General features: G+C 58.3%; 11 protein-coding genes across 11 annotated transcripts; 5 read left to right on the top strand and 6 right to left on the bottom strand.

Moving 5' to 3' along the window:
- The first annotated feature begins 269 nt into the window (after positions 1 to 269).
- Positions 270 to 3,214, top strand: SCHCODRAFT_02608746 (PARP-1-like protein). The gene is made up of 13 exons (XM_003034723.2): positions 270 to 323; positions 438 to 671; positions 732 to 776; positions 828 to 867; positions 927 to 1,141; positions 1,229 to 1,400; positions 1,484 to 1,684; positions 1,750 to 2,157; positions 2,258 to 2,426; positions 2,486 to 2,538; positions 2,602 to 2,715; positions 2,773 to 2,938; positions 3,021 to 3,214. Exons 1-13 carry the CDS (start codon positions 308 to 310, stop codon positions 3,078 to 3,080), a joined length of 1,893 nt encoding a protein of 630 aa, XP_003034769.2. The 5' UTR covers positions 270 to 307; the 3' UTR covers positions 3,081 to 3,214.
- Positions 3,215 to 4,374: 1,160 nt separating this feature from the next.
- On the bottom strand, positions 4,375 to 6,794 carry SCHCODRAFT_02608744 (general substrate transporter). The gene is made up of 7 exons (XM_003035531.2): positions 6,581 to 6,794; positions 6,457 to 6,529; positions 6,129 to 6,405; positions 5,530 to 6,075; positions 5,307 to 5,478; positions 5,146 to 5,255; positions 4,375 to 5,096 (listed from the first exon to the last, which is right to left on the bottom strand). The coding sequence occupies exons 1-7, from the start codon at positions 6,686 to 6,688 to the stop codon at positions 4,688 to 4,690; spliced, it is 1,695 nt and encodes a 564-aa protein (XP_003035577.1). The 5' UTR covers positions 6,689 to 6,794; the 3' UTR covers positions 4,375 to 4,687.
- A 1,366-nt stretch (positions 6,795 to 8,160) lies between these two features.
- On the bottom strand, positions 8,161 to 8,560 carry SCHCODRAFT_02608741 (uncharacterized protein). The gene is made up of 2 exons (XM_050344334.1): positions 8,503 to 8,560; positions 8,161 to 8,432 (listed from the first exon to the last, which is right to left on the bottom strand). The coding sequence occupies exon 2, from the start codon at positions 8,405 to 8,407 to the stop codon at positions 8,216 to 8,218; it is 192 nt and encodes a 63-aa protein (XP_050203203.1). The 5' UTR covers positions 8,408 to 8,432; positions 8,503 to 8,560; the 3' UTR covers positions 8,161 to 8,215.
- A 1,268-nt stretch (positions 8,561 to 9,828) lies between these two features.
- Positions 9,829 to 10,572, bottom strand: SCHCODRAFT_02608734 (uncharacterized protein). The gene is made up of 3 exons (XM_003035532.2): positions 10,354 to 10,572; positions 10,225 to 10,293; positions 9,829 to 10,172 (listed from the first exon to the last, which is right to left on the bottom strand). Exons 1-3 carry the CDS (start codon positions 10,522 to 10,524, stop codon positions 10,032 to 10,034), a joined length of 381 nt encoding a protein of 126 aa, XP_003035578.2. The 5' UTR covers positions 10,525 to 10,572; the 3' UTR covers positions 9,829 to 10,031.
- Positions 10,573 to 10,675: 103 nt separating this feature from the next.
- On the top strand, positions 10,676 to 11,592 carry SCHCODRAFT_02043412 (uncharacterized protein). The gene has a single exon (XM_050341597.1). The coding sequence runs from the start codon at positions 10,870 to 10,872 to the stop codon at positions 11,416 to 11,418; it is 549 nt and encodes a 182-aa protein (XP_050203202.1). The 5' UTR covers positions 10,676 to 10,869; the 3' UTR covers positions 11,419 to 11,592.
- Positions 11,593 to 12,187: 595 nt separating this feature from the next.
- SCHCODRAFT_02608732 (uncharacterized protein) lies at positions 12,188 to 12,537 on the bottom strand (the record flags this gene model as incomplete). The annotated part of the gene is made up of 1 exon (XM_050344333.1): positions 12,188 to 12,537. The coding sequence occupies exon 1, from the start codon at positions 12,368 to 12,370 to the stop codon at positions 12,191 to 12,193; it is 180 nt and encodes a 59-aa protein (XP_050203201.1). The 5' UTR covers positions 12,371 to 12,537.
- Positions 12,538 to 12,680: 143 nt separating this feature from the next.
- Positions 12,681 to 14,832, top strand: SCHCODRAFT_02608728 (Adenylosuccinate synthetase). The gene is made up of 8 exons (XM_050344332.1): positions 12,681 to 12,778; positions 12,827 to 13,009; positions 13,060 to 13,155; positions 13,220 to 13,325; positions 13,378 to 13,843; positions 13,899 to 14,121; positions 14,178 to 14,427; positions 14,495 to 14,832. The coding sequence occupies exons 1-7, from the start codon at positions 12,772 to 12,774 to the stop codon at positions 14,390 to 14,392; spliced, it is 1,296 nt and encodes a 431-aa protein (XP_050203200.1). The 5' UTR covers positions 12,681 to 12,771; the 3' UTR covers positions 14,393 to 14,427; positions 14,495 to 14,832.
- Positions 14,833 to 15,288: 456 nt separating this feature from the next.
- SCHCODRAFT_02523019 (uncharacterized protein) lies at positions 15,289 to 16,872 on the bottom strand (the record flags this gene model as incomplete). Its single annotated transcript, XM_050343496.1, has 4 exons — positions 15,289 to 16,372; positions 16,422 to 16,570; positions 16,623 to 16,704; positions 16,756 to 16,872. 4 exons carry the CDS (start codon positions 16,870 to 16,872, stop codon positions 15,587 to 15,589), a joined length of 1,134 nt encoding a protein of 377 aa, XP_050203199.1. The 3' UTR covers positions 15,289 to 15,586.
- A 175-nt stretch (positions 16,873 to 17,047) lies between these two features.
- Positions 17,048 to 19,545, top strand: SCHCODRAFT_02559665 (uncharacterized protein). Its single transcript, XM_050343750.1, has 4 exons — positions 17,048 to 17,496; positions 17,547 to 17,631; positions 17,684 to 17,835; positions 17,891 to 19,545. Exons 1-4 carry the CDS (start codon positions 17,218 to 17,220, stop codon positions 19,409 to 19,411), a joined length of 2,037 nt encoding a protein of 678 aa, XP_050203198.1. The 5' UTR covers positions 17,048 to 17,217; the 3' UTR covers positions 19,412 to 19,545.
- A 500-nt stretch (positions 19,546 to 20,045) lies between these two features.
- SCHCODRAFT_02523015 (uncharacterized protein) lies at positions 20,046 to 21,321 on the bottom strand (the record flags this gene model as incomplete). The annotated part of the gene is made up of 4 exons (XM_003035534.3): positions 20,046 to 20,895; positions 20,944 to 21,092; positions 21,140 to 21,221; positions 21,280 to 21,321. The coding sequence occupies 4 exons, from the start codon at positions 21,319 to 21,321 to the stop codon at positions 20,110 to 20,112; spliced, it is 1,059 nt and encodes a 352-aa protein (XP_003035580.1). The 3' UTR covers positions 20,046 to 20,109.
- A 2,546-nt stretch (positions 21,322 to 23,867) lies between these two features.
- Positions 23,868 to 25,341, top strand: SCHCODRAFT_01087448 (cysteine proteinase; the record flags this gene model as incomplete). The annotated part of the gene is made up of 6 exons (XM_003034726.2): positions 23,868 to 24,203; positions 24,255 to 24,345; positions 24,394 to 24,482; positions 24,531 to 24,656; positions 24,708 to 24,942; positions 24,992 to 25,341. The coding sequence occupies 6 exons, from the start codon at positions 23,868 to 23,870 to the stop codon at positions 25,339 to 25,341; spliced, it is 1,227 nt and encodes a 408-aa protein (XP_003034772.1).
- Positions 25,342 to 25,409: the final 68 nt, after the last annotated feature.

The following is a 25,409-nucleotide window of genomic DNA, read 5'->3' as shown; positions in this document are numbered from 1 at the left end:
CTTGACGATGCTATCTGAAGCCCATGCATCTACGCGTCGAGTCAACCGGTCTGCCTGACGCCGAGTCTCTCTTCAGACGTATATTTAGGCCCTTGCGGCAAGCCAACCTGTGCTGCTTGACTCTTCCTGAGGTCCTCGCCGATGACTCTTTTCCTTGTCCCATTCAACCGCGCCAGGGCGCCCAGGGCGCCCAGGGCGCATCAGGCGCATCAGCGCCCTCTGACTCATGCCGGTCCCGCCTCCCGCCCTCCCCGCCCTGGCCCCGCCGTCGACGCCCTGATTGTTATCGCCAGGCGCGGCGGTATATATGGCGGACAGAAAAGGTATGCTGGGACGTCCTGAAGCCCATTACATTCTCATCAGACATATCGCTCGTCGATATACTCCTCACCAAAATCTCCCTCCCCATCAACATCTTCCTCACATAATGTCCACAGGTCTACGTCGCTCGAGTCGCGTAAAGGCAGTCTCTGCAGTCGCCGAACACCCCAGCACGCCCAAGCCGAAGTCGACAAAGGGCAAGAAGCGTGCCCTCTCCGACGACGAGGATGAGACGAAGCCCACTCCTGCTCCGGTCAAGAAGAGGACCGCTCCTCGGTCGGATGGCACGCCTCGCCGTGCTGACGGGCGTGCCATCGTCGTACCCCCGGACAGATGCGTCCCTGGGATAGGTTAGCAATCGCTCGCTCGGTACGTTCGGCGAGATAACGGTGGGCTAACATATCGCTTAGGTCCCCATCAGGTCTACGTCGATCCCAAGGGGACGGTATACGATGGTATGATACAACACCATCTTTCTCTCAACAGATTTAATCATGCTTTCGCAGCCATGCTCAATCAAACGAACGTCGACGGCAACAATAACAAGTACGTCTTCCTTCCGCTTTTTGTCATCGCCTCCTTCTAAATCCACCGTCTCTGCCCAGATTCTACATCCTCCAACTTATCCTCGACCCCTCTTCACCACCGACAGAACCGCGAGCCTCCCTCTTCACTCGCTGGGGCCGCGTCGGCGAGACCGGCGCCTCGCAGATGAAGGGGCCTTGGCCTGTCGCGGACGCCGTGGCCCAGTTTGGCCGGCAATTCAAGGCGAAGACGGGAATCGAATACGCGCGGAGGAAGAGTGCGGGGGCGAAGAAGGGTGAGTGGACGTTTATCTTTCCTTGCTTCCGCGACTTCCGTCGGGAGGAGGAAGAGAAAGGGGACGATGGCTGACCTGTATCCGCAGGCAAATATACATGGCTTGAGAAGGAATACGAGGATGCGGAGGCTGATGATCAGTCTGCTGGTCCACCGAGTATCAAGAAGCGCAAGACGAACACAGAGGCCCCAGCGCCTCCGCCGGAGAGCAAGCTCCCGCCCGAGATCCAAGCCTTGGTGCGGTTCTTGTTCAACAAGGAGTACGTCTGTTCTTCGGGCCTTCGTATCCCTTCCTCCCCTTTCACTGTCAGCGGCGTGGGCTAACCCACCCCCACCCCCCTAGCTACATGCACGCCCACCTCGCCGCGCTCAACTACGACGTTCGCAAGCAGCCGCTCGGCAAGCTCGCACAGTCGACAATCCTGCAAGGGTTTCAGGCGTTGAAGGATCTCGCCGAAGTCATCGCGGAGCCTGACGGAGAGAAGAGCACGGCGCTGGGCGGCCTGAGGACCGCATGCGCAACGCTGACGAGCCGGTATTATACGTGAGTGGCGAAGACGTCCTGCGGGTCAACGGTGCGGGAGTGGCGCTGACGCACGTCGTCTGCAGTGTCATCCCGCACGTCTTCGGTCGGCGCATACCCACCGTCATCGACCACGACGCCCTCGTCAGAGCCGAACTCGACCTCGTCAGCTCGTTGAGCGACATGGCGCTCGCGGCGCAGCTCGACTCTGCTACTCGCTCACGCTTGTCCATCGATGCGTCGTTCTCTACTGCCTCGTCCTCTTCCTCGTCCCCTGCCTCTCGCGGCATTTCTGCTTCGGCTGCCACTCCCAACCCCGCCCACCCGCTCGACGCCAATTTCGCCTCCCTCGACCTCAAGTCTATCGCCGTCGTTGAGCACACGTCCGCCGAATTCGCCGCCATCGCGGCCTATGCGCGCGACACGAACGAGGACATCGATGGATGGCATGTATCGCAGAATATGCAGGTGCTGGAGGTGTTCCGGATCGAAAGGTGCGTAAAGGACTTTGACTTGTGCGTCAGGGTCTTCAACCTGAGGCTTCAGGTTTGGTCATCTTGTAAAGGAGAGGTTTTGCTGATGCTCTCATCCCAGAAAAGGCGAAGAGCAGCGCTGGATCAATGGCGGCTGGGCGAACGCGGGGGAGAAGCAGCGCCTACTACTCTGGCACGGCAGCCGCGCGAGCAATTTTGTCGGCATACTCAAGCAGGGCCTGCGCATCGCGCCCCCCGAGGCACCGGCGACGGGGTACGAGTTTGGCAAGGTGAGTAACGATCTATCTTTCCCCTCTGCAGTCTTTGTTCATCTGACGGTACCTGCAAGGGTGTCTACTTCGGCGACATGCTCGGGATCAGTGCGAACTACACGCACGCTAGGTCAGTACACATCATGATATACGACGAGTCGGCCGGAGTTGACGCCCGATACATCACATACAGCTTGAGCGGCAACACCGGCCTGCTTCTCCTCTGCGAGGTTGTCGCGCAGCCGTACCACGAAGCATACGAGTTTGACTTCCAGGCGGACCAAACGTGCAAGAAGAATGGGAAAGTGTGCGTTCTGTCTCATTATGCGCTATGATTCAGGTTGAATGAACATCTCTTCCGTAGCGCCACCAAAGCCCTCGGCAAGATGCAGCACGAAGACTGGGCCGACGCCGGGGAGAAGCTCGGGCGCGACGATCTTCGGGGCGTGCTCATGCCTGGTGGTCACGCGAAGGACCTGTCGAGCACGTTCCCGCGGCCGAGCGTAAAGTGCGAGGATAATTGGAACGAGGTGAATATGTACTCTATCGCGCAGTTGTGGTCGCGAGAGGGTGCAGTCCCGAGGGTAGAAAATGGACTGACGAACTTCGCAGTATATCGCGTACGACGTGTCCCAGATCCGAATGCGTTACTTATTGCAAGTCAGGCTATGATCTGGGCGGATATACATGGACTAATTCAAAGGACTGTATTGGTGTGGTATCAGTTGAATGTAATCTTTTTTTTTGCTATCCATGGCCTCGTCTGTGGCTTCCACTGAGGGGTCTGGCGGCGGGATAGCCTTCTAGTCTCTGAGCTGGTTGTCGACTTACTTGTTCCCATTGTCCGAATCTCGGAGCCGTCGTCCATCACGGCCACGGCGTTAGCGGCGCCGTCGTCTGTCTCCTGTCCCGCCACCTCCTGTCCCGCCACGCCGATGCCGCGCCTCCGAGACCACCGTCGTTATCACCGTCGACAGTCGTCGGCTGTCATTCACTGTCCACCATCGTGACGGCGGCATCTCTGGATCGTCTTGGCCATCGAATATATTCCGGCGATGCATCTCGGATTTACCGACCGTCGGCAGGGATTTTCTGCCGCCCAATTCAATGGGATGGGTCGGCAAACAACCCATCGAGGATCGGGAAGCTCGGCAAGTAGAGAAAGGGCTTGGTAACGGAGACGGACATCAGGTCAGGTGGACGGGTCGACTGCCGGAGCGGAGGCGGAAGGGGGCAACATATCCCCGGTTGCCCTCCTCCGGGCGTGTGCCGTCGCGGTAGGCGCCCGACGCTGAAACCTCCCCAGAAATTTTCTGTTGCTCACGAGGAGGACGGAGGGGCGGGCAAGCACACGGTCTGCCTCCACTCGTCCAACCGCTGACCGGCGCTAGCGCACCGAACCTTGAGAACCACACACGTCGAGTCCACAAGCACGCGTGGCGCTCCTGCTCGCCGTCCAGTGAAATCAACCCAGCAACTTCGTGTTGTCCTCGACCCAGCGAAGAAGAGATCGCACGTACGCGGTTCCAGCCCATACCATACATATATCGCGCGCTGGCTAGCTGTTGACGCCGCTTCCCACCCCGCCTTCCCCCGCGCCCTGCCCCGTATCGCACTCACGCCCTCCCCGTATCTCTCCCAGGCCCTCCCCGCGCATCCCACCCTAAGCTATCTCCCACCCCGCCATCCCCCGCAGTCCGCGTCGTATCGCACCCTAACCCACCCCCGCGATATCCCCTCACCCCCACGCTGATCCTCCGCTCCTCTCCGCAGTCCTCCGCACTTCGCGGGGGGCGGCGTACACGCCCAGGACCCTTGATGGGGGTGGAGAACGTCCGCGCGGGGAGAGGGGATGTCGTACAAGTTGCACACGACTCTTGACGCGAGCAGGAGACTTGCTGATGAGACGAAGTCATTACCCGAGTCGAAGCTGGAGCCCGGTAGATGTTGATCACACTCGCGCGGATTTCGTAGTCATGTCATGAATGCATTCATTGCGAGACTATGTATGTAGCTAGTAGGAAAAAATGCAGCGCTGCTAAATGCATACAGAGACAGAGCGATGATGAGGTTAGTAATAATACAATGGTGAAGAAGATGCAATCATCTACTTGTCATTCATCTAGATATATCATCTAGGATGGTCGTCGTGCCTCGGGGATATAGGTGCTAGTAATACACATTAACGCGGCAGAGGTGCACGAGCGTCAAGCAAAGCGATGTCGCAGCTAGAAAGTGTTTTCCGGGATACGAAAAGTATGCATGCATACGACATCCGATCACTGGCTCTGCACCGAGCCGACGTGCTTCTCCTCGTCGAGGGCAAGACCGTACTGCGCCGCCTCGCGCTCGACCTCGGCGTGCGAGAGCTTGGGCATCGTGTTCGCGACGTGCACGTACCACTCGCTGTTGGTGAAGCCGCGCGCGAAGATGACGTCGATCTCCTCGAGCGAGCGGCCCTTCGTCTCGACGTAGAAGAGCGTGATGAAGGGGAAGAAGCAGAGGTTGACGATGCCGAAGAACAAGAAGGTGCCGAAGCCACCCCAAGCGGCGAGCATGGGAGGCGTCCACATCACGACGGCGAAGTTCCAGGACCAGTTGGTCATCGTGGAGATGGCGTTGGCGTTGGTACGGATAGCGTTGGGCGAGATCTCGGCGGGGTAGAGCCAGGGGAGCTCGAGCCAAGTGCTAAAAACGAGGTCAGGAATGGATAACACTCGAGCAAGAAATCACATACCAGCCGAACGCGATCAGGAACAGGAAGAGACCAACGACAGCGCCGTACGTCGCGCTGCTGTCCTTGTCATCCAAGACATCGTACGGGATGAGGCAGGCCATGGAGAGGATCTGTACGAGGCGTCAGACGGTGATCGAAAGCGCGTGCTTGTACGAACTCACCATAGCACCGGCCTGGCCAGCGGTACCGAACAAGAACATCTTGCGACGACCGAGGCGCTCAATCATCGGGTACGAGAAGAAAGCAGCCAAGGCGTAGACCGTCGCGTTGACACCACCGAGAATAAGCGCAAGACGACGCTCCAAGCCGATGTAGTCCTCGAAGATGACAGGGCTGCAGGCAAGTTAGACGGACAAGGGACGCACGGGAAGGGAAAGCACGTACGCGAAGTAGATGACGGCATTGCAACCACCGATCTGCTGGAAGAGCTGGCTGGACGCGCCGACGAGCGTACGGCGGAGATGCTGCGACGGGCCGCCAGTCAAGACGTGCTTGATCTCGAGCTGGCCGATGGACTCGAGAGCCTCGACGATGACGCGCTTCTGGAGCTGCGTGTCCTCGTGGTCGGTCGGCAGAGCAGAGAGCGCTGCGACGACGTTCTCACCCTCGACGTACTGGCGGGTCGAGAGGAGGTAACGCGGGGACTCCGGGAGGTAGAGAGTGCCGAAGATGAGGATAACGGCGAAGATGATCTGAAGGCCAATGGGGAGGCGCCAGGACAGAGACGTGTCGATGTACGACAAGCCGAAATCCACCCAGTAGGCGATGACGGTGCCGGTAGCGATCATGGAGGCCTCGATACAGATGTGCAAGCCACGGTTGTGCGACTTGGAGCACTCTGCTTGCCATGACGGGATCGTCGCGGTGTTAAGACCGTTGCCGAAGCCAGTGACGATACGACCGATGACGAACTGGTGGCCAGCGAGGTGGCTAGAGGCGAAGTCAGCGACGGCTCGAACACGAAGACGAGGGAGGGGACATACCCAGGTATACAGGTGATCTGGATAATGGTGCCGATGATCACCCAGAAGCCACCAGCCATGATGTTCTTCCGACGACCGAGCTTGTTACCGAAAAGGAGAGCGAAGATGGCGCCTGCGAGGCAGCCAACTTCGTAGATCGCCGTGTAGAATGCTTGCATGACCGAAGCCTGGTTCTTCCCCACGTTCGCGGGGTTGAGATCAGGGAAGATGCGGAAGAACTGTGGGGCAGAGACAATGCCTGACATGACTCCCTGGTCGTAGCCGAAAAGCAAGAAACCTGAAGACGCGTGAGGGGGGAGGAGGGTAGGAGGACGCGCGGGGGACGTACCACAAGTAGCGATCCCGGTGATCATCAAAAGGAGGGGGTCACCGGCGAGCCCCATGTAATGGGGGACTCCATTCTGGAGGACGAGTTAGAGAAAGGTTGAAGTCCGACGAGGAAAAGAGTGCACCTTGACGCGGGCCCGTGTTTGGGCCTGGCCTTCGTTGATGGACTCGGAGATGGTCCTCGTCTCCTCCTTCTCTTGCACCTTGTCTGCGCCGTTTCGTAGGCCGCTCATGATGTCGCGGGGTTCGAGTGTGGGTGTAGAACAGATGTGCAGGTTATCACAGGTGTCGTTGTCGATTGAAAACCTGGAGAGAAGGACGGGGGAGGGCGTGAAGAAGGACGGTGACCGGGACCCACTTATATATCGACAGACGAGCGCCCATTACCTAATTCTGAGTTACCGCAAATTGGAAAGTGGCCAAGAGGAGAAAACATGGTTGTGGAGCAGGGCAAAAACGAGGGGGCTTTGTTTTACCAATCGATGGATTTGTTGTCAATTGCTGATCGGCAACTCTCGGAAATTCTGGACGACCTTCAGAGGCTTACAGGATGCCTTCCCCTCGTATTCGAGCAAAAGAATGACCATGAAGTACGAGGAAATAAGGAATTCGACCCCCAACCTCCGCCTTGTTCGCCCCGGACCGTTCTCCGACCGGATCATCAACCTGTGACGTTCGCACTTTCGAGCCCGGCTCTCACGGGGATAACAAATGCCGTTGCCGAGATATTAGATCTCAGATCTGCCTCTCCTCCCCGTCGCTGACCACCGTCCGACATGGAAAAACAGATCAGGTCCGACGCCCAGGCAGCCAGCCCGTCCACACGCACATCCACTCTTCCACCCGGTCGGACGCGAGCCCGCGATAGCTGGGCCTGTCCCGAAGCCATCGTCCGCTCCAACGACCCGCGCCACTGCGTGTGAGCCGCGTCTGTTCGCTGAACTCATCATGATCCATCGCTTCGCAAATTCACGCGCCATGGACGCGCCTCGGCGGTGGCTCTCGCGCCCTCTCACGAAGCGTTGACGTCGGGCCTTCGACGTCGGTAGGCGCGGAACTTGGAGGCGCGGGTTCAGAGTCGAAGATCGAACACGGACCTGGACCGTAGCTCTTGTTCCCGCGGCTGCAGTGCGGCTTCCCCCTCCCGACATGAAGGTGAGAGCCCTCGCAGATTCGACGGCCCGTACCTGCGGGGTACGTGGGGAAAGCATAGGTATCGCAGCAAGCCGCAACCCGACAACGGTTTGCCTCTCAGGCCTTGCGCCGCGGGGAATCACCCACCGATGTGGGCTGCGTGCGGGGAATCATGGCACCACCCGCGGGGAACGTGCTGCGGGGATGGGGATGACGCCACGTCCCGCGTCCTCCCCCCGCGCAGTTTTCTTGCCTTCGTCAGAGGTACAATCCTCGACGATTTCACTCGCTCGCGCGCCACCGCACCAGCAGCGGGTGCGTGCGGGCCCTCCCGCCTGCCCACGCGCATACCACCGTCTTCGTAAAGTCGCGTTCCTGAGTCCAAGACGATATCACAGATTCTAGTTGATGCGGGGGGAAACGGGGTGCTTGCGTGGAGGGAGGCAGCGCGTGAAGCGGCGGCCTCTCTCGGTGCGGTAGCGCACTATGATACCGTAACCGCCAACGGTCTCTCTCACGGTTCGTACACCAAGGAAACAGGACGTAAACCTCGCGCCATATTCATCCTTCGTTTGTCCCCGAGCAATTCTTGGTCTGACGTCCACACAAAGCAGTACTTCCTCAGCTCATAGAGTCCGTGGCGCGACGGTCTGAGAGCACTCCATTCCCATTGAAAGCCCAAGGGGGAAGTAGACGATCGATACGGATAGCGCCAGTCGCGCGCCACTTGCCACAACAAACGGGCGTCTCAACACTTTGCCGGGGCGCGCCGGGTGGAGTTTCCCCACACTACCTTGTTCCTTGCTACACCTCGTCATAAGGAACTATACCGCATAATGAAGCCTGTGGAGGCCTGAGGTCAGCCCTCTGCACAATGGAGGCCCGAAAATCAGCAGGGAAGCCACGATCGAACCTGGAGCCACAATCCGAACTTTGTGACGTCACTTGCATGGGAGTCACGTGCGTCAAGTGGCGCCCTCGGTTGAACTTGCGCGTGCAGAGGGATGGGGAAGAGTAAAACGAAGGGAGGCGTAGACCACGTCCGGGGATCTACAGCGCAGCGCATGTTAGCCTACAAGCGAGGGTAGAGAACGGCCTGTACGTACTTCGGATGGCAATCAGAAGGGCAGTACATCTGGAACGAGGCGATATCGGACCATGGAAGGCGGGAGGACACGGGAAGCGCGACGACCCACTAGCGGGTACCCGGGAGGACCAGGAGCAATCCCTGGAAGGTACTGGGTCTGCAGTCAGTTGACCAGCGGTTACCCAACTCGTCGAAGTACCTCGAAGATCAGCAAGGGCGGGCCACCTTATGCGCCAGCGCCGCAGATTGAGTAGCCACCCATGCCGAGATGAACGCCGGCTATTCGAGTGTGGGCGCACCATCAGGTGCACTTCACCGTTGCGCGACGTTGGTATTGCACGCCTTCACCCTCTTATCTTGCGCAATGCATTCCCGTATAGCTGCATTGCACGCTCGGGCGGGAGATGAAGACAGTTCACGTTGATGTCCAAAGTGTTCGGGTCGATATTCAGTCGTCTCCGCCAATGCATTCACCGTCTACGTTGACGCCCTTCACGTCCATGAATAGAAGCCTTAAGCGCCTATCTCCTGACAATTCAGTGGGACGGATCCAGTATAACCAGCGCAGCGACGAAATCGCACCTGACCACCTTTGTGATGCGCTAAGCGCTCTCCGAGCCGTCTTCGCCGCTTCATCAGGCCTTCGCCGCTCTATCGAATCGTGTTCGCCGCTCAATCAGGCCTTGATCAGGCCACCTTCGTCCCCTAAACAAGCAAGCAAGCATAAAGGTCAGCAGAACATAATCAATGCTGGACTGCCAACTATACCCGAAACGGGGCGCGCAATTCCAGCTGACGAGACGGGGATGCGGAATTCAGTGGGCTGGCGGCTCGGCGACGAGGGTAGATGGCACTCGGCACTTGTATAGAGTAAGTAGACTCAGCGACACGGTGGCGGAGTTTTTAGGACTGCGCGGACGGCGTTTGCCTGTCAATCATCAGCAGGACGATGCGCATCAGGGAAAGTGACCGCGTCGTCATAAGTTGAAGACACACAATGTCATATCAGTGGACCGGGGGAGGTTTGGGGGAGTTGAATCAGTGGACGACGAGTGGATGGCGGGAAGGGAAACAGGCGGATGAATGAAGCACGAATCAACTGAATCAATCCAGCAAAGCACATTGAAAGTCCTGACAGCGTGATAAATTAGGGCAAGTATGATAGTAGTACAGTGCGTTTCTCGGAGGGAGGCACGGTGTAGGTTGTGCGACGCGGAAGGATGTATGCTGAGAGCGCGAGGGACGCGGAGTGGGGATTGAGTGGGACGGATAGCGCGGTTCACAGTCGAGGAAGGTAGGCGCGCACTGAGGGGGCGTGCCTGGGGGGCGGAATGGACCTGGTTGTCCCGCTCGAGTTACTTGGACTTCTTCGGGAGGTCGATGGGCCCGTCGGGCACGGCAGTCGTTTGCGGTGGCGCAACGCCCCATTCTGGGAGACCTGTCGGTCTAGGAACACGTTTCTGCTCCCAGTGTTCGTCTGCTTCTTGACTCAAGCGCTAAGGGTATGGATGTTGGAGCAGTTCTGAAGCGCCAGAGTTGATCACGCACATAGTACTCCTCCCGTATGTCGAACTTCTTCCTATTCTTCTGTAGATTGAGCTCTTGCTCTTTGGACATCTACAAGTCATACGTTGAGTTATTCCCTCGGTTATCCACGTAAAGTATTGCCACACGCACCACTTTGACCTTCTTGTCGTGCAGATCATACCGCGTCTGCGCGATGGGCACCATCGCATACGACGCGCCGACCATAAGCAGGCAGAAGGGGATGCCAAACAGCAAGGGGTTCTTGTTCAATGTCTGATAGAGCTTGCCCTCATTCAGCGGGCGCTTCTGGAACGGCCCCATGGCATTGGGTCACTGGACGCGGCGACGGCGGGAGGCAAGCGGGTCGTCGACGGCGGGGATCAGGCGCTGGACGCAACAGGCAAGTTGCTCACACGCCTCATTCTTCTGCGGAACGGTCAGCGTCCGACGGCTCTCCCTGCCTTGGCTGTTACGAACGTTCCCCGCAATGGTCTCACGCAACTTAATTTCGTCTGGAGTCTGCATTGTCGACATGAAGCCCTTCTCGACTGGGCAGCGCACCCCAGTCGCGAAAGCAGCGCCGCCGCCGCCACACCCATCCTGCGCTCAACTCTGATCACCTTCCGATCACCTATTTTGGGTCACCAGGGTCTTCTCGACCGATCTATGAAGACCTCCCGCGAACGGCGCGGTCGCAGATTGCGCGCAGCTTCCCAGCGCAGGCGCCTCCCACCCCGCACACGCAGATGGGTTCCCTCTTCTCTATGGCGCAGATTGCACGGCTGGCTGCGCGCTCTTCGAGTTCTGTTCACACTCCTGGTATATCCTCCGGGTCCGCCGACGTGTGCAGGCTACGAAGTCGTTAGGTCCGAAGGACGACGTCATGACCTTTCCTCGGACGCCCTCGATCACCTCTCGCGCTCAATGATGTTCCCCTCGGGCTCGACGAAGTTCGGAATTCGGATAGTAATTTTCGTCTCTAATCCCTCGAGGTCGCGAAGTTCTTCTATCTCGTCGCCTCCGAGCCACGCGAAACTGGTGCGCAGGATGGATGACATCGATGTTGGAGTCCGCTCGAGGCGCACTTCGTCATCCTGCCTCTTCCCCCGAGTGCAACGCAAGCTCGTCCGAATCTGGTGGCTCCTTCCTCCTTCGATGGGAACGTGCTCGCTTGCGGCGAAGATGGAGAAGCATCGAAGTCGGAGACGGATATAAGCGCGTCCCGAGCCGAGCGCGACAATATCCTGCTTCGCGTTGTTCTTTCTGACAAAAGGCCGCCGGGCGCCAAAGCGCTGACTTCACCTCGATCTGCGAGAGGTGACCTCATCTGAGCCTGCTCATCCTGCTCCTCGAGCCCCTCGACACTGTGCTCCTGACCTCGCCGGTGTGTACCGCCCTCGACGCCATTTGTTACATCGATCTGCGCATCTCTCAACTCGGATTGCCCCCGCCCCGAGCCGGCGGCATCGTTGATTGTGCATCACCCCTTCCTGGTCGTTCCTCAGCGATTTGAATGCCGGCGGTCATCTGCCCAGCGAAAGGAGGCCAACGGCGCGGCCGTCGCTACGTCCGCTTGTCCGTGGCTGTCCTCCTCAAGTCCGTCGAAGTCCGCGTCCGCGGTGCCAATATATCTGTTCGGCGCCAATACCAACGAGGCGGACTTGACCGCCTCCTCGGCGACGCGTGACCCCTGCCCGATGCCTTGGCGATGCAGACCTTTTTAGGAACAATGGACGGGTATGCGGCTGTGAGTAGGTGCGTTGTGAGGTATCCAGTCGAGGACGTCCTACTCTTTGAGTTGGGTAAGTGTCCACGGACTTGAGATGCATGGCGGCTGTTTACTTTGGTTCGTACGGTACCAAGATGCTGCATAGGTGGCATGCGAAACGGCGGATACTGTGTCTAGATTCGATGCTAAGACTGTCCTGACGAAAATTACCATAGCTATCTAGGAGAAGTTGACTTTCTGCCTGCATGATGCTTACAGCTAGTTGCAAAACGATAGACGCCCCTCGCTCCCTCGCCCACCCTGCTGGCCACGCGAGATATGACGCCAGGCGCGCCACGCCGAGCCTCGGCGAGGGGGCAGCAGGCGCTCGTCGACGCGCTGCTCGTATACCGAGATGCGGAAGGCAGAGGAATCGTCGTCGCATTTGCGCAGAATCATTCACGCTTGTTGGTGTGTATCTGCAGCCTCCCTCAGCCTGCGTGTTGCGCCTCTGAAAGGCATTGGCGCCGTGGCCCGAGCGTACAGATGATGCGGAGGCGCGCTCGGACCGACCACGCGGGCTCCACAGCGTCTTTGCAGGGGGCGTCTATCGTTTTGCAACTAGCTGTACGATCTGTGAGGGCACTGAGAGTCGAACGCCCAACTTCACTCGGCAAGCGCCGGAAGCCCCAACTCGCTCACGTGCCTATGGGTCCAAGTTGACGCCATCGGTGCGAATTGCCGATCGGCTTGTTCCCCAACTCCTTCCGAACCATCTCCCTCCGAATACTATTGTCCAAGGCTCTCATTGTACATAGACCGCGTTCTCTTACGTTCTCAGAGCGGCGGCCTCAACATCGATGAGCGGTGAGCACATCACCTTACCCATCAGGAACGACGCTGACGAGGGAACAGCGACCGTTGTGCTTGGCGCCCAATGGGGCGACGAGGGCAAGGGCAAGCTCGTCGACATCCTGTCCGCGGAGATCGATGTCTGCGCCCGATGTGCGGGCGGCAATAATGCTGGTCACACCATCGTCGTGCCCATCGGGCCAGAGAAGAAGCCCACGACGTTCGCCTTCCACCTCCTGCCCAGCGGTGAGTAGACGTGATTCGAGTCATATATATACCAGACTTATGATTGGCAGGTCTGGTGAACCCAGGCTGTACCGGCCTCATCGGGAACGGTGTGGTTGTGCATCTGCCTTCGTTCTTTGCGGAGCTCGACGCGCTGCAAGCACAGGGTGCGAGCACTCGATCAGCCTGCTACCCCTCCATCCCTAACCCTCCCGATCATCCTCCCTCCAGGTCTTGACTGCACGGGCAGACTCTTCGTGTCCGATCGTGCCCAACTCGTCTTCGACTTCCACCAGATCGTCGACGGATTGAAGGAAGTTGAACTCGGAGGATCGAGGTGAGCTCTTCCCCATGTTCATTTCCCCGCACATCCTCACAATTCCCTCCAGCATCGGTACCACCAAGAAGGGCATCGGCCCAGCCTACTCTGGCAAGGCCTCCCGCTCCGGCTTGCGCGTCCACCACCTTTTCGACCACGACACCTTCGCCGCCAAGTTCCGCCGCCTCGTCGAAGGCCGCTTCAAGCGCTACGGCCACTTCGAGTACGACACCGAGGGCGAAATCGAGCGCTACAAGCAGCTCGCGGAGCGCCTCCGGCCACACGTCATCGACAGCGTCGCGTACATCCACAAGGCCATCTCGAGCGGGAAGCATGTGCTGGTCGAGGGCGCGAACGCGTTAATGCTGGATATCGACTTTGGCACGTACCCGTTCGTGACGTCGAGCTCGACGACTATTGGCGGGGTGTGCACTGGACTGGGAATTCCGCCGAAGTTGATTGGGAAGACGATCGGTGTGGTCAAGGCATACACGACGCGCGTCGGTGGCGGACCATTCCCGACTGAGCAGCTCAACGTATGTATTCCCCCTTCCCTATCTTTGATCAAAGCCCTAATTTATGCTCTTGTAGGACGTCGGCGTTCATCTGCAGGAAGTCGGCCGCGAGTACGGCACCACGACTGGCCGCCGTAGACGGTGCGGCTGGCTCGACCTCGTCGTCATGAAGCACTCCTCCCTCATCAACGGCTACGACTCGCTCAACCTCACCAAGCTCGACGTCCTCGACGACCTCACCGAGATCAAGATTGCGACCAAGTACCTTCACGAGGGCAAGGCATTGGAAGGCTTTCCTGGTGAGTTCAGCTTCCGCACCCCAACTATCTGCGCGGCATACTGATCACCTCCTCAGCCGACCTTGAGCTCCTCGCCAAGGTCGATGTCGAGTACGTCACCCTCCCCGGCTGGCAGACCAGCATTTCCTCCCTCACCTCCTACGACGCGCTCCCCGAGAACTGCAAGAAGTACATCGCGTTCATTGAGGAGTTCCTCGGCACGCCGATCGAGTGGATTGGCGTTGGCCCGGGTCGGGAGAGCATGTTGCACAAGGAGGTCGCGAGGAAGTGAATAACGATGAACGAGAGGATGGCAGAGCACAGGAGGCGAGAAAGAATAGAAGTAAATGTATAACCTTATTGACTAACCAAGTATTTTTGCGCTGCACTTTAGAGCCTGAAGAGGCAGAAAACGGAGGTGGATGCGCGAGCATCAAACTTGAACCATTGCGAAGGCAGTATTCTTGACATGACCGAGGGCAATTATTGGATCAGGGATACCCCTTCAACTGTTCTTCCCCGCGATTTCTACACTAACACTGTAACGACATGTAGAGTCATCGAGGAACCTCTATTCCGCGCGGCGTTGTGCCATGTTGCGGGTGATATATAGCAGCCCATCTGACCGACCTATGTAACGAAGTACGCGTAGCCATTGTGGCCCGACAATGCGAGCTTAGGTACAGAACGATCGTGTTCCCTGAAGTAGGCGACGAGTTAAATGATACTCAGGAGTTTGAGGATCACCCATGAGTTGATGTCGCCTCGGACGCGCTTCACGAAGTCCAGTACGCGTCGAAAAGGGTCGCAGCGGGCGCCATTCGACCGTTCGTAGATGAGAGGGCGGTCAGGACTGCGATGGGCTTCGGAGCGTGTAGCGCAGGACCATTGTGCACGGTTGTATGGCGAGGTAGCGGATTGGGGAAAGCGTCGCTGCATACAAGCTAGGTCTCCCTCTACCGACGGAGTCCCTTGGTGAGCATGCGAGTCACATCCTGCGGGGTACTGGTATCCGTTCGTAGCGCAAGCCTGGCCGGGAGGAATGGTTGTGATGCGGCGCGAGTCAATGCATGACCAGCGCTAGCATGCCGAGCCTCCGAATCAGGAGGCGACACCATGGTCATGTCGTGCGAGAGCGCCATAGTGAACAGCTCAGCGCAGGCCAAACGCCATGGCGCCGCGACATGTGGCGGATTCGCGCGAGAGTAATCGATGGAGGGGCGCTAGACGCGACGTCAGCGATCCTCTTGCGGTCGGCGCGAGAGCGAGTCTCTCATAGAAGGAGTCCGCGAGCATCGAGCGCGCCCATAATCGAGTTCGATGATGCTGCGTATAAGTCCGGACATGAACGGCGGAGAGCGCGAGTCATGAGGAGCGGAGTCCCCGCGATATGTGCATGCCAGACGATGGCGCGGCAGCGCATGATGCGGCGCCTCGGCATAAGATAGATGACGCCTCAGTCGGAGGTCGGCGTAGAGACGTTGTGCTAGGACTCGACGGGGGCGCCCAGCGCGACGTGGTAGCTGAAGTATGCCCAATCGTTGCTGGTAAACGTATCCGTAGGGAACCGGCCGTAGGATCTCTCCCAAGGCGGTGGCTGCCGAACGAGGTCTCGCCGCGCCGCACGCGCCGCGCGCGGGCCATTACGGACGGGAGAGGGCGGCGGGAGGTCGGGCGACGGCCGGTCGTACGGTTTCTTCTGAAGTCGCTTGGAGCGACGCAGCTTGTAAAGCACGTGTGGCGGGTCTTCCTCCGGCTTGGATTTGGGGTCGACTTTGCACGCCCAGCGCGCAACTCCCTTCCGAAAATCGTCCTCGGGAATCTCCGCGTTGCGAAGTACGCTGTCAGGCTTGAGCGTGACGAGGCCTTCAGAAACGCAGGGATCGTAGCCGGTCGCTTCCGACGGTGGTAGCTCTTCGTCATAAGACTCGATCTTGGGCGCGTCGATGAACCATTGAGGCGGTTTGATGAGCTTCAACTTCCACTGGTCGACTACTTTGCGCACACACATGCGCCACTGCCCTATTACGTGCGTGCTGCTTTTCCGGAGGGATTTGTTGATCATGGCGCAAACCGAGAACGGATGCGCACAGCACTCTACGACCGAGAAAGCGGTGCATCCATCTACGAGAGGGAACTTCAGTAGAGGATGTATACCGCCGCACAAGTCCTCCTCGGTCTGACGCGGGAGGTCGAATTCCTTCAGGAATGCTGTACCGGCTTCAGTCCGCGGAATTAGTACATAGCGATATAGACCTTCAGGAGAAGCCAGCTGTCGCATACTTAGCATACTTGAGGACATGATGTGTCAAACGCCTTACTGCGGTCAATGGCCGACGTGGTAATTCGATGTCTTGACGCGCTACCACTCCCGCGTGGAGTATAAACTCCATCAGATCCTGGTAGAGCCTGAACGTTGGCGCCAGGATAAAATCGCCCTTGAGGTACATCTTTGCAATGTCATCGCGGACTTGTGATATGAGTAAAGATGTGTTTACATGCGAGACTTCTATTCAGCTCACAATAGATAGTATTCTCTCGCGATTTGATGTAATAGGAGAGGCCCCCGCGCGGCAGTCCGAACAGCCATTCTTTACAGGCAACCTTGCGTTCGATGTCAACCTGGGACTTTTTGAATCAGAGAATACGACGTACGTTCTCCTCATTTTCCTGTGCCGCTCTTGCTGGCAAAAGAGCACAGCCCCGTAAGTTCTGTGTAGCTCCTGAGATAGGACATTTGTATTGGCTGCGAAATTCGTCGGCGTCTTTCATTGTTTGCGTTGTGGTTTCCGGCTATGCGGAGGTGGCAGATAGAGGTAACTATTAGGGAGGTACGTGATGAAAGAAGGAAAGTGACACGTGCTCCGGACTCGGGCGCACCGTCTGATCCGGCACCGGATCAGAGACCGTAAACAACAAACTTCGACCACTTGTTGTTTGCCTTGACCGGCCACTCGCCTACCTTTTGTCCCTTTGACCTTTCTTTGTCTCCTATGTGTGTCAGACATGCGCTCTTTGCTATGCAGTCACGAGGACACGACGTGATCGTTTTGCAGGCCCATATAAGATGCAGCGTCAGCAAAATGTTTTGTTCCTCATCTCGCCGTCTCCTTCACTATGTCACCGGCCCGCGAGAAGGGCAAGCGCCACTCAAAGTCCAGCCGCGCCAACGCGAAGACGCCTCAACGAAGACGGGGCAGACCCCCCGTAGACCCCTTAAACTGGCAGACCCCCAAGGGACCCGCTCCCGACAAGCGCGACCACCACGCGAAAAGCAAGGTAGTGGCGCTTGTCGGCCAGTTGATCTGTCTGATTACAGGCTGGGTGACCCTCCCTTACCTTCTCCAATGTGTGCACATCGTTCCTCGTACCCTCCACAGGACACACGAAGACTTGGTACGTCGTTAGTATGAGCATTCGGTACACCATGGTTGACCCTCATTTAGTACGACCGCTTGCGCGAGAGCGTGGGCATCTTTGAGGACGGCAAGAGAGACTTGAACCTCGACAACACGGGCAATCAGGACATATGTGCGTTTTTTTTACTACGCGTCATGTTGAAGTTGCTTACGTTCTTGTTCAGTCCATCTGACTATCCACAAGATCTGGGACGGTCCGGGCGTCACATCGAACATCGCCCAAGGTGATATCGCGATGACATTTTCGAAAGAAGGCTGGCGACGGAAGCTTCGTACGCTGCGAGAAGGCTTTAAGCTAAGACAAGATTATCGACAGGCGCGTCTTGATACACCTCACACTCGCCTATCTACTCACAAGTTCTGTTCCATAGATGTTTCCGAAGGTCTCCTACACGTTCGGTCTGTACAGCATGTCGGCCAAACCTAAACACGTCATCGGTCTATACTCCAACGAGCCTCGCAAGTATGACCATATCGTCAAGAACGAGCGCACTCTTCAAGCTGTGCGAAAGGAAGACCGCGAAGGCGCAGAATTGTTCCACAATATCGACGTCGAGGACGACACGGAGGCCTCCAGGCAACTTGGCCCCGAATATCAACCTCCAAATGCGCCCCCACCTAGCGACACCTCGAACACCCCGACTACGCACATCTTGACGGTCGGCGTTCAAGAATCGATAAAAATTGTCAGCCATCTGAACCCCGTCTTCGTCATCTGGGACTACGCGCTCAAAATGCTCTACCGATGCTACATAAAGCCCGAACTTGCCGACGAACTACCTGAAGAGGATGTGATCTTCTTCAAAGAAGAAATCTGGCCTGTCGTCGGTCACTGGTTCATGGAAAACCCTGAAAGCCTCTTCACCGGCGAATCGGACGACGACGAGGACTCTGGGAACTTGGAGGACGAGGAAGACCCGGAAACCGACGACGACTATGAAGCGGACGAAGTGGTCGACTTGGGTTACGGCCAAGCAAAGGGCGACAGGCGCGCGCGCCTCACGGGAACCAAGACCGATCAACCGACTACAGGTATAGACCCAATCCCGATGTCCAAGCGACCCGCCAAAACCAGCGTGAGGTTCGGTGCGTTCCCCAAAGCGAGCTCAGATTCGTCCGACATCTCAGACCGCTCCGCGACGCCATGCCCTCCGGGGATCTCATCCGAGAGAGGTACAACGCTAGGAGGGCCCGGTTCAACTATACTCATGTCCGCTCGCCATGGTCTCGACGCTGATGCCGCTGCCGTTGACGCTCAAGTCCTCGGGTCTATTCCTGAAGACGACGAATCCGAGGCAGCTCAGAACGGCGCGCGCAGCCCTTCCGAAGGCCCATTCCAACCGCCCGCCGACAGCCCAACCGAATCTACTGCGCGCGACAAAGCATCTCGCATCAACCGCTACGCTGCTGCTATCGGAAGGAAAGCGAAGTCCATCGGATTCACTCTCGGCAAGCGCACCTCGGACCGGACGGCGCTCAAAGGCACTTCGTTCACGTTCAAGGCTTCAACCACCCAATTCGGCCACCCTGCGAATCACGATCCACCCGGTACTGAACCCACGGCGTGGCGCGCGAGCGATACCGCTGATGCAGAAGGCGAGCCGACTGACGGGAGTGCTCCGAACACGACTTCGACCGATCCGCCTGGCGCGTCCGACGCAACAGCGACTGGGCCCTCGACGGCTGGTCCTTTAGTCCCGCAGCCTATCACGCGTCCTCGCCGGTCTCAGCCCAAGCGCAACTACAAGGAGGCCTCGTCCAGCGATGGGTTCTCCGACGCCGGTGACGATGTCGACAACCCGCCGCCCAAGAGGCTGCGCATGAAGCCCCCCGCGCAGAAGGGCGCTCCCGCAAAGAAGAGCGCACCTGCAAAGAAGAAGGGTCGTGGCTGATCTGGTATGTTCGGTGGCGCATTGTATCATTTTTTTCTCTTCTCACACTCCTTGCTTTCCTTATATCATTATGCAGTGCCCGGCGCACTCTTACTTTCTCATGTTAGCCTTTCATAGCCCGTACTCTCGTTCCCTACATCACTCGTATATAATTTCTGACACCCCTGCGCTCCCTGTTGCTTTGTCTATCATTGTACACATCTAATGCAATTACGCGCGACGCGCTCACAGCAATGTCTACCGAAAGTGCGAGCTAGTGAAAACTGCCCCGACTACAACGCAACGCGGCCCAACCCGCGCTGGCATGCCAGACGCGCGGCAACAGCATACATATGATATGCGGGAGCGAGCAGCTCAGTGCAAGCGAAGCGCGATCGCCACGCGAGATGTGGCAGTTGGGCACGAAGGAAATCGACGAACGGGCGCTAGATGCCACTTCGGCGATCTTCCATGGCATACAGGCCTCTAGTCTCACAGTCCAGCCTCTCGTTAACAAGTGAAGGCAGGGTCGCGACTATAGGGAGCGCCCATAGTAAGGGTCGACGGTGCCGCGCCGAAGACTGAACATAAACGGCGGAGCGCGTGAGCCATAGGCAGCGGAAGCCGAACAACATGAGCATGTCAGAGGATGGCACGGCAGCGTCTCATGCAGCGCTTCGGCGAGATGAACAGTTGGAGGTTGGCGGAGGGTGACCGTGTTAGGACTCGACAGAGGCGCCCAGCGCGACGTGGTAGTTGAGGTATGCCCAATCGTTGCTGGTAAACGCGTCCGTGGGGAACCGGCCATAGGATCTCTCCCAGGGCGGTGGCTGTCGCACGAGATCTCGCCTGGCAGCACGCGCCGCGCGCGGGCCATTACGAACGGGGGAGGGCGGCGGGAGGTCAGGCGATGGCGGGTCGTAGGGTTCCTTCTGGAGTCGCTTGGAACGACGCAGCTTGTACAGCACGTATGGCGGGTCTTCCTCTGGCCTGGAGTTGGGGTCGACTCTGCAGGCCCAGCGCGCGACATCCTTCCGAAAGTCGTCCTCGGGAATCTCGGCATCACAAAGAACGCTATCTGGCTTTGGCACGACGAGGCCCTCGGGAGCATATGGGATGTAGCTCATTGCCTCCGAGGGTGTGAGCTCTTCGTCGTAGGACTCGACCTTTGGCGTATCAATGAACCATTGAGGCGGCTTGATTAGCTTTGACTGCCAGTGGTCAACCACTCTGCGCACGCATAAACGCCATTGCGCTGTTACGGTCGTGCTGTTCAGCCGCAATGTCTTGTTGATCACGGCGCAGACCGAGAATGGATGCACGCAGCATTCCACGACCGGGAACTCGGCACAACCCGCTGACAAAGGAAAGTTGGTTACGGGATTGAAACCGCCGCACATGTCCTCCTTGGTCTGGGATGGAAGGTCGAATTCTTTCAGCAGGTTCGCACCAGCTTCGGTCCGAGGGATGAGCACATAGCGATATAGACCATTCGGTGAGCCCAGCTAACATGCAGTGAGTATACGTTCTTCACGGGTTAAGGAGTAACGCACAGAAGTCAATGGCCGACGTGGTGTTTCGTGGTCTTGACGTGCAATCACCTCTGCGTGGCGCATGTACTCGAACAAGTCCTTGCATAATTTGAAGGTCGGTGCCAGAATGAAGTCCTCATTCCCGTACATCCTTGTGATGTCCTCTCGAACTTGTGACATCAGCGGAGTATATCTACCGATGAAAAAACTAGCTTACAGTATATCATGTTCTCCCGCGATGCGATGTAATGGGCGAGGCCGCCGCGCGGTAGTCCATAGAGCCATTCCTTGCAGGCGACCTTAACCGGAACGATCAATCATTTGCCTGGTGAGAAGAGACGGAGGGGAAAGACGTACACTGCCTTCATCTTCTTCTGCGGCTCTCTTTGGCAAAAACATACAAGCCCGTAATTTTCGCGTAGCTCCTGAGATAGGGCATCTGTATGGACTGCGGTGCCTTTTGAGGTGGGGCATATTCGGTGGGTAAGAGATCGTAATGGTACCGTGCGCGTCCTGGCGATGGACCATGAGCGTGAGAGGCGAAAGCGGCAACGCCACCTAGCATATTACTAGTCTCACACGAGGATTCGAACTTGTCCACAATGCGGTCCCTGCCGATGACGCTCACAAGCCTGGATTAATCACCAGCCTACCGTCATTGCATGATTGACTCCATTGTTGCAAAGCAAAGGATAGTTCATCTGAATCTGCAAGCATGTGTACCTGTTTAAATGGATTGTACTTATGGATAAAGACCTTCATCGCCGACGACTACGATCTGCGAACAGTACATCATGGCTTCAGCATCAAGCGCAGCGCATCTGCGGTCAAAGTTCCCATATTAGGCTTGAACGATGCGTTGTACCACGTTCGACGTTGTAAAATGGCATTTCGGAGTCAATGAGAGTCTCAATGAAAGTCCAGGAAAGCCCGTGTCACAGTTGAACGTGACAGCGCGTGGTGCTTGTCCAAGGTCACGCTTAGTCAGGCACGTAAGGACAAAAAGTCGTTCTCAACGTCGTCGCCGACGTCGCCGCCGCTGTCGCCATTGTTGTCGCCGTCAGCAAGTACTATTTACGTCGATGGCGACGCCCTACACAGCCTACCCGGGTCCATCGTACGCGGCGCCGACCCCGCCGCCTCCTTTCGCGAATCCCGTCTCGCCAACGTACCCGACGGTCGCCGCGCCTTATGGCGCCTCGCAAGCGCCTCCATATGCTGGGTACCCGCCTCAAGCTTATGGACAACCATCGGCGCCTTACGGGCAGCCTCCGCTTGTTCCGCAGATGACTCAGGCAGGCCAGGCGCCCTACGCGCATTCGCCTTCGACCTCGTCCGCGCCTGCTTACTATCCGCCACATTCTCCGGGGCCTTTTCCGAGGGGCTTTCAGCCTCCCCCACAACCCGGATACGCGCAGATGCCCTATCAGCCGCACCAGTACCCGGGCGCTCCGCCATTCCAGCCGCAGGGCGCGTTCCAGCCGGGCTACCTGCCGCCCCAACCCGGGTACCAGCCGGTCAACGGCTACCCCAACGGGCATGCCCCGCCCTTCCAGCAGCCAGGATATGCCTCACCACCCGGCCAGTACGCCGCCCCGCGGCAACATTGGAACGGGAACGCGCAGGCTCTCCCAAAGCAGCTGCTCTCACCGCGACAAGGGCCGGTACACGCGTTGAAGCACGGTTCCCCCAAAATGGCGCATCGATCACCCAAGTTCCATTCGCCGAAGATCCACACGCAACGATCTCCCAGATTACATCCTCAAAACTCGCTGCAGCTATCCACTTCTCCACGACCGACCGCACCACACATCTCACAACCGCCCGCGACCTCACCCTTGCAATCCACCGTAGAACCTTCACAACCTCCCGCCCCATCCCCACAAGTCATCGTCACAGAGACTCCGGCATCGCCCTCCAAGGTAGCCGAAGAGGTTGAACCACCCCCGCCCATTCAGCCTCCTCCTGACCCTGAGCCACCATCGGAACCAGAACTGCCTCCGTCAGAGTCTCCTGCACTTGAAGCTATTGGTACAGCGGAGAGCGCGGAGTCACCCACTGTCGACACCCCGTCCGAGGAACAGGCTGCATCGTCCGATCCTGACTGGCCCACCGATGGCCGAGGCGTCTGGTCCCCCATCTTCATTCTTTCTCGCCCTCCTTCTAATCCCCTTCACGCCACCGGCATCATCATCTCACCGAATGCGAAGCCCCCTGCGAACATCCTTCGCGTAGCCATTCCCTTCCATCACGAAGAGGAAGCGGCTGCTGAGGAGACCCCGGTTGCGTCGTCTGAGCCTGAGGTCAAGGAGAATGTAGTTGAGCCTGCGCCTGCTGCTTCCGAGCCCAAACAGGAGACCAAAGAGCCTTCGCCGGTGCCGCAGGTCGTACTGAGCACGTCGACTTCGGAGACTGGCACGGAAACGGGCACAGAGAAGACGGAGGCTACTCGGCCAACGTCCCCTGCTTCGACGAACACCAGCGTTGAGCAGTGCGCGCCTACTACTGCAGCTCCTGCTCCTGCCACGCCCGCTGCCCCGCCTGTCAAGAAGTCGTGGGCGGCCCTCCTGAAGCAGCCCCAGGCGCCCTCTGCGGACGGTCACGCTGCCGGGGTCCGTGCAAAGATCCCGACGTCCAGCGTCGTTGGCGTCAGCGTTCCCGCCGATGTCCCACCCTCGTCCGTCGCGTCTCCCTCAGGTTCTACATCCGGGCAGACCACCCGTCCTCGTCGCGCAACATTGATCTCACTTCTGAACAACTACCCGGCGCCGCCCCCTACAAAGTCGACTGCGCCGGTTTCGTTCGCCTCCGCGGCAGCCAAGGCTGCGCCCTCGCCTACACTCGCCCCGCCGCCGACCCGCGTAGTCCCCCGCGGTCTGATCAACACCGGCAATCTCTGCTTCGCAAACTCGGTCCTGCAGGTGCTCGTCGTGTACTGTGGTGCTATGCGCGGGTTGCTCACCGCGCTCGAACCCTTGCTTGAGCGCGACGTGGCGCTGGGCGAGGGTTCGTTCCCGGGTCTCAATGACAGCGATGCGCCTACCAGCGCGAAGGAGAGTTCGACGCCGGTGCTGGACGCGACGATCCGCTTGCTGAAGGAGTTCTTGCCAAGTGGAAAGGGGAAGGAGCGCGCGGTGGAGGGTGCAGTGGCGAATGGCGATGCTTCGGGCTGGTCGAGGGTGGGGAAGTCAGGGTTGGAGGAAGAGGAGGAACGCGAGGCGTTTACGCCGACGTTTGTGTACGATGCATTGATGAAGAAGAGGCGGTTCGGCCATCTTAAGGTATGCTTCGTTAGTGCCAGACTTGATCAAATAGCTGACCAATCGCGATAGCTTGGTCAACAGGAGGACGCGGAAGAGTTCCTCGGGTTCTATCTTGATGAGTTGGAGGAGGAACTCGAAAGCTTGCTGAAGGACTCGCAAGGTATGTGCTTGACTCCATATGCTCATTGCCAGCCTCACCTTCGTGTAGAGGATCAGCAAGGTGGGCACTCCGGTGAGGCCGAAGGTTGGACTGAGGTCGGCAAGGGCAAAGCGAAGAACGCTGTCGTTCGTGGCTCGGTAAGCTTACTTGTCAACTGGCACGTCGCGTGCGCTGATATATCATAGGGTCCCTTGCACAACTCGCCGATCTCCAGGATCTTTGGAGGTACTTTCCGCTCGACGTTGAAGCAGCCAAAGAAGCCCGACTCCGTTACGGTCGAGCGCTGGCAGCGCCTTATGCTGGATGTTGAGGTATGTTCAATGCTATCCCTGTGCGTCGTGTACCCTGACTCTTGACCCCAGCACGAGTCTATTGATACCATCGAGGACGCCATCCAGAGGCTGGTGCAGCCGCAGACCATCTCCGATCCCGCGTCTCCAACTTCGCAAGGCCCGATGATGTTGCAACTGCAGATCGCGTCGTTACCTCCGGTGCTTGTGCTGCACCTGAAGCGCTTCTTCTACTCCGCCGACGAGGTCAAGAAGGTCAGCAAGGAGGTGCGGTATGGGCCTATCTTGGAGTTCCCGGCCAACAGCAGTACGTATTCGTCTCATCGTCTTCAGTACCTTGTTGATACTGTCTTCAGACGTCCTTGCGAAGCGCACGGCGGCGGCCAAGTACAGGCTCTTCGCGGTTCTGTACCATCACGGCCGCTCTGCGGCTGGTGGTCACTACACGCTCGACGTGTTGTGTCCGACCCGCTTCGCTCTTCCCGCAGCGCAAGCTAGCAAGCCTGCTCCGCCAAAGGCAGCGCCCGGTGTCGCTGTTAGCAAGCCGGGTCCGCGTTTCCGCGAGGGCTGGATCCGCATCGACGACGAACTCGTGTCTGACATCCGTCCCGAGGACGTTTTCGGCCCTGGCTCTCGGTCGGGCGGGCGCTGGGAGGAAGAAGGCGGCCGATGCGCGTATCTGCTCTTTTACGAGCGCATTGGCTGAAGCGTGCCCCTCCAGGCGCGTGTAGGTGTGGGTAGTTGGGGACAGACGTGCACCGCGCGCGCCCGTGT

Source organism: Schizophyllum commune (genome assembly GCF_000143185.2).
Source record: "Schizophyllum commune H4-8 unplaced genomic scaffold SCHCOscaffold_1, whole genome shotgun sequence".
Classification (NCBI taxonomy): Eukaryota; Fungi; Basidiomycota; class Agaricomycetes; order Agaricales; family Schizophyllaceae; genus Schizophyllum; species Schizophyllum commune.
This window is presented reverse-complemented; position numbering and strand designations above follow the sequence as displayed.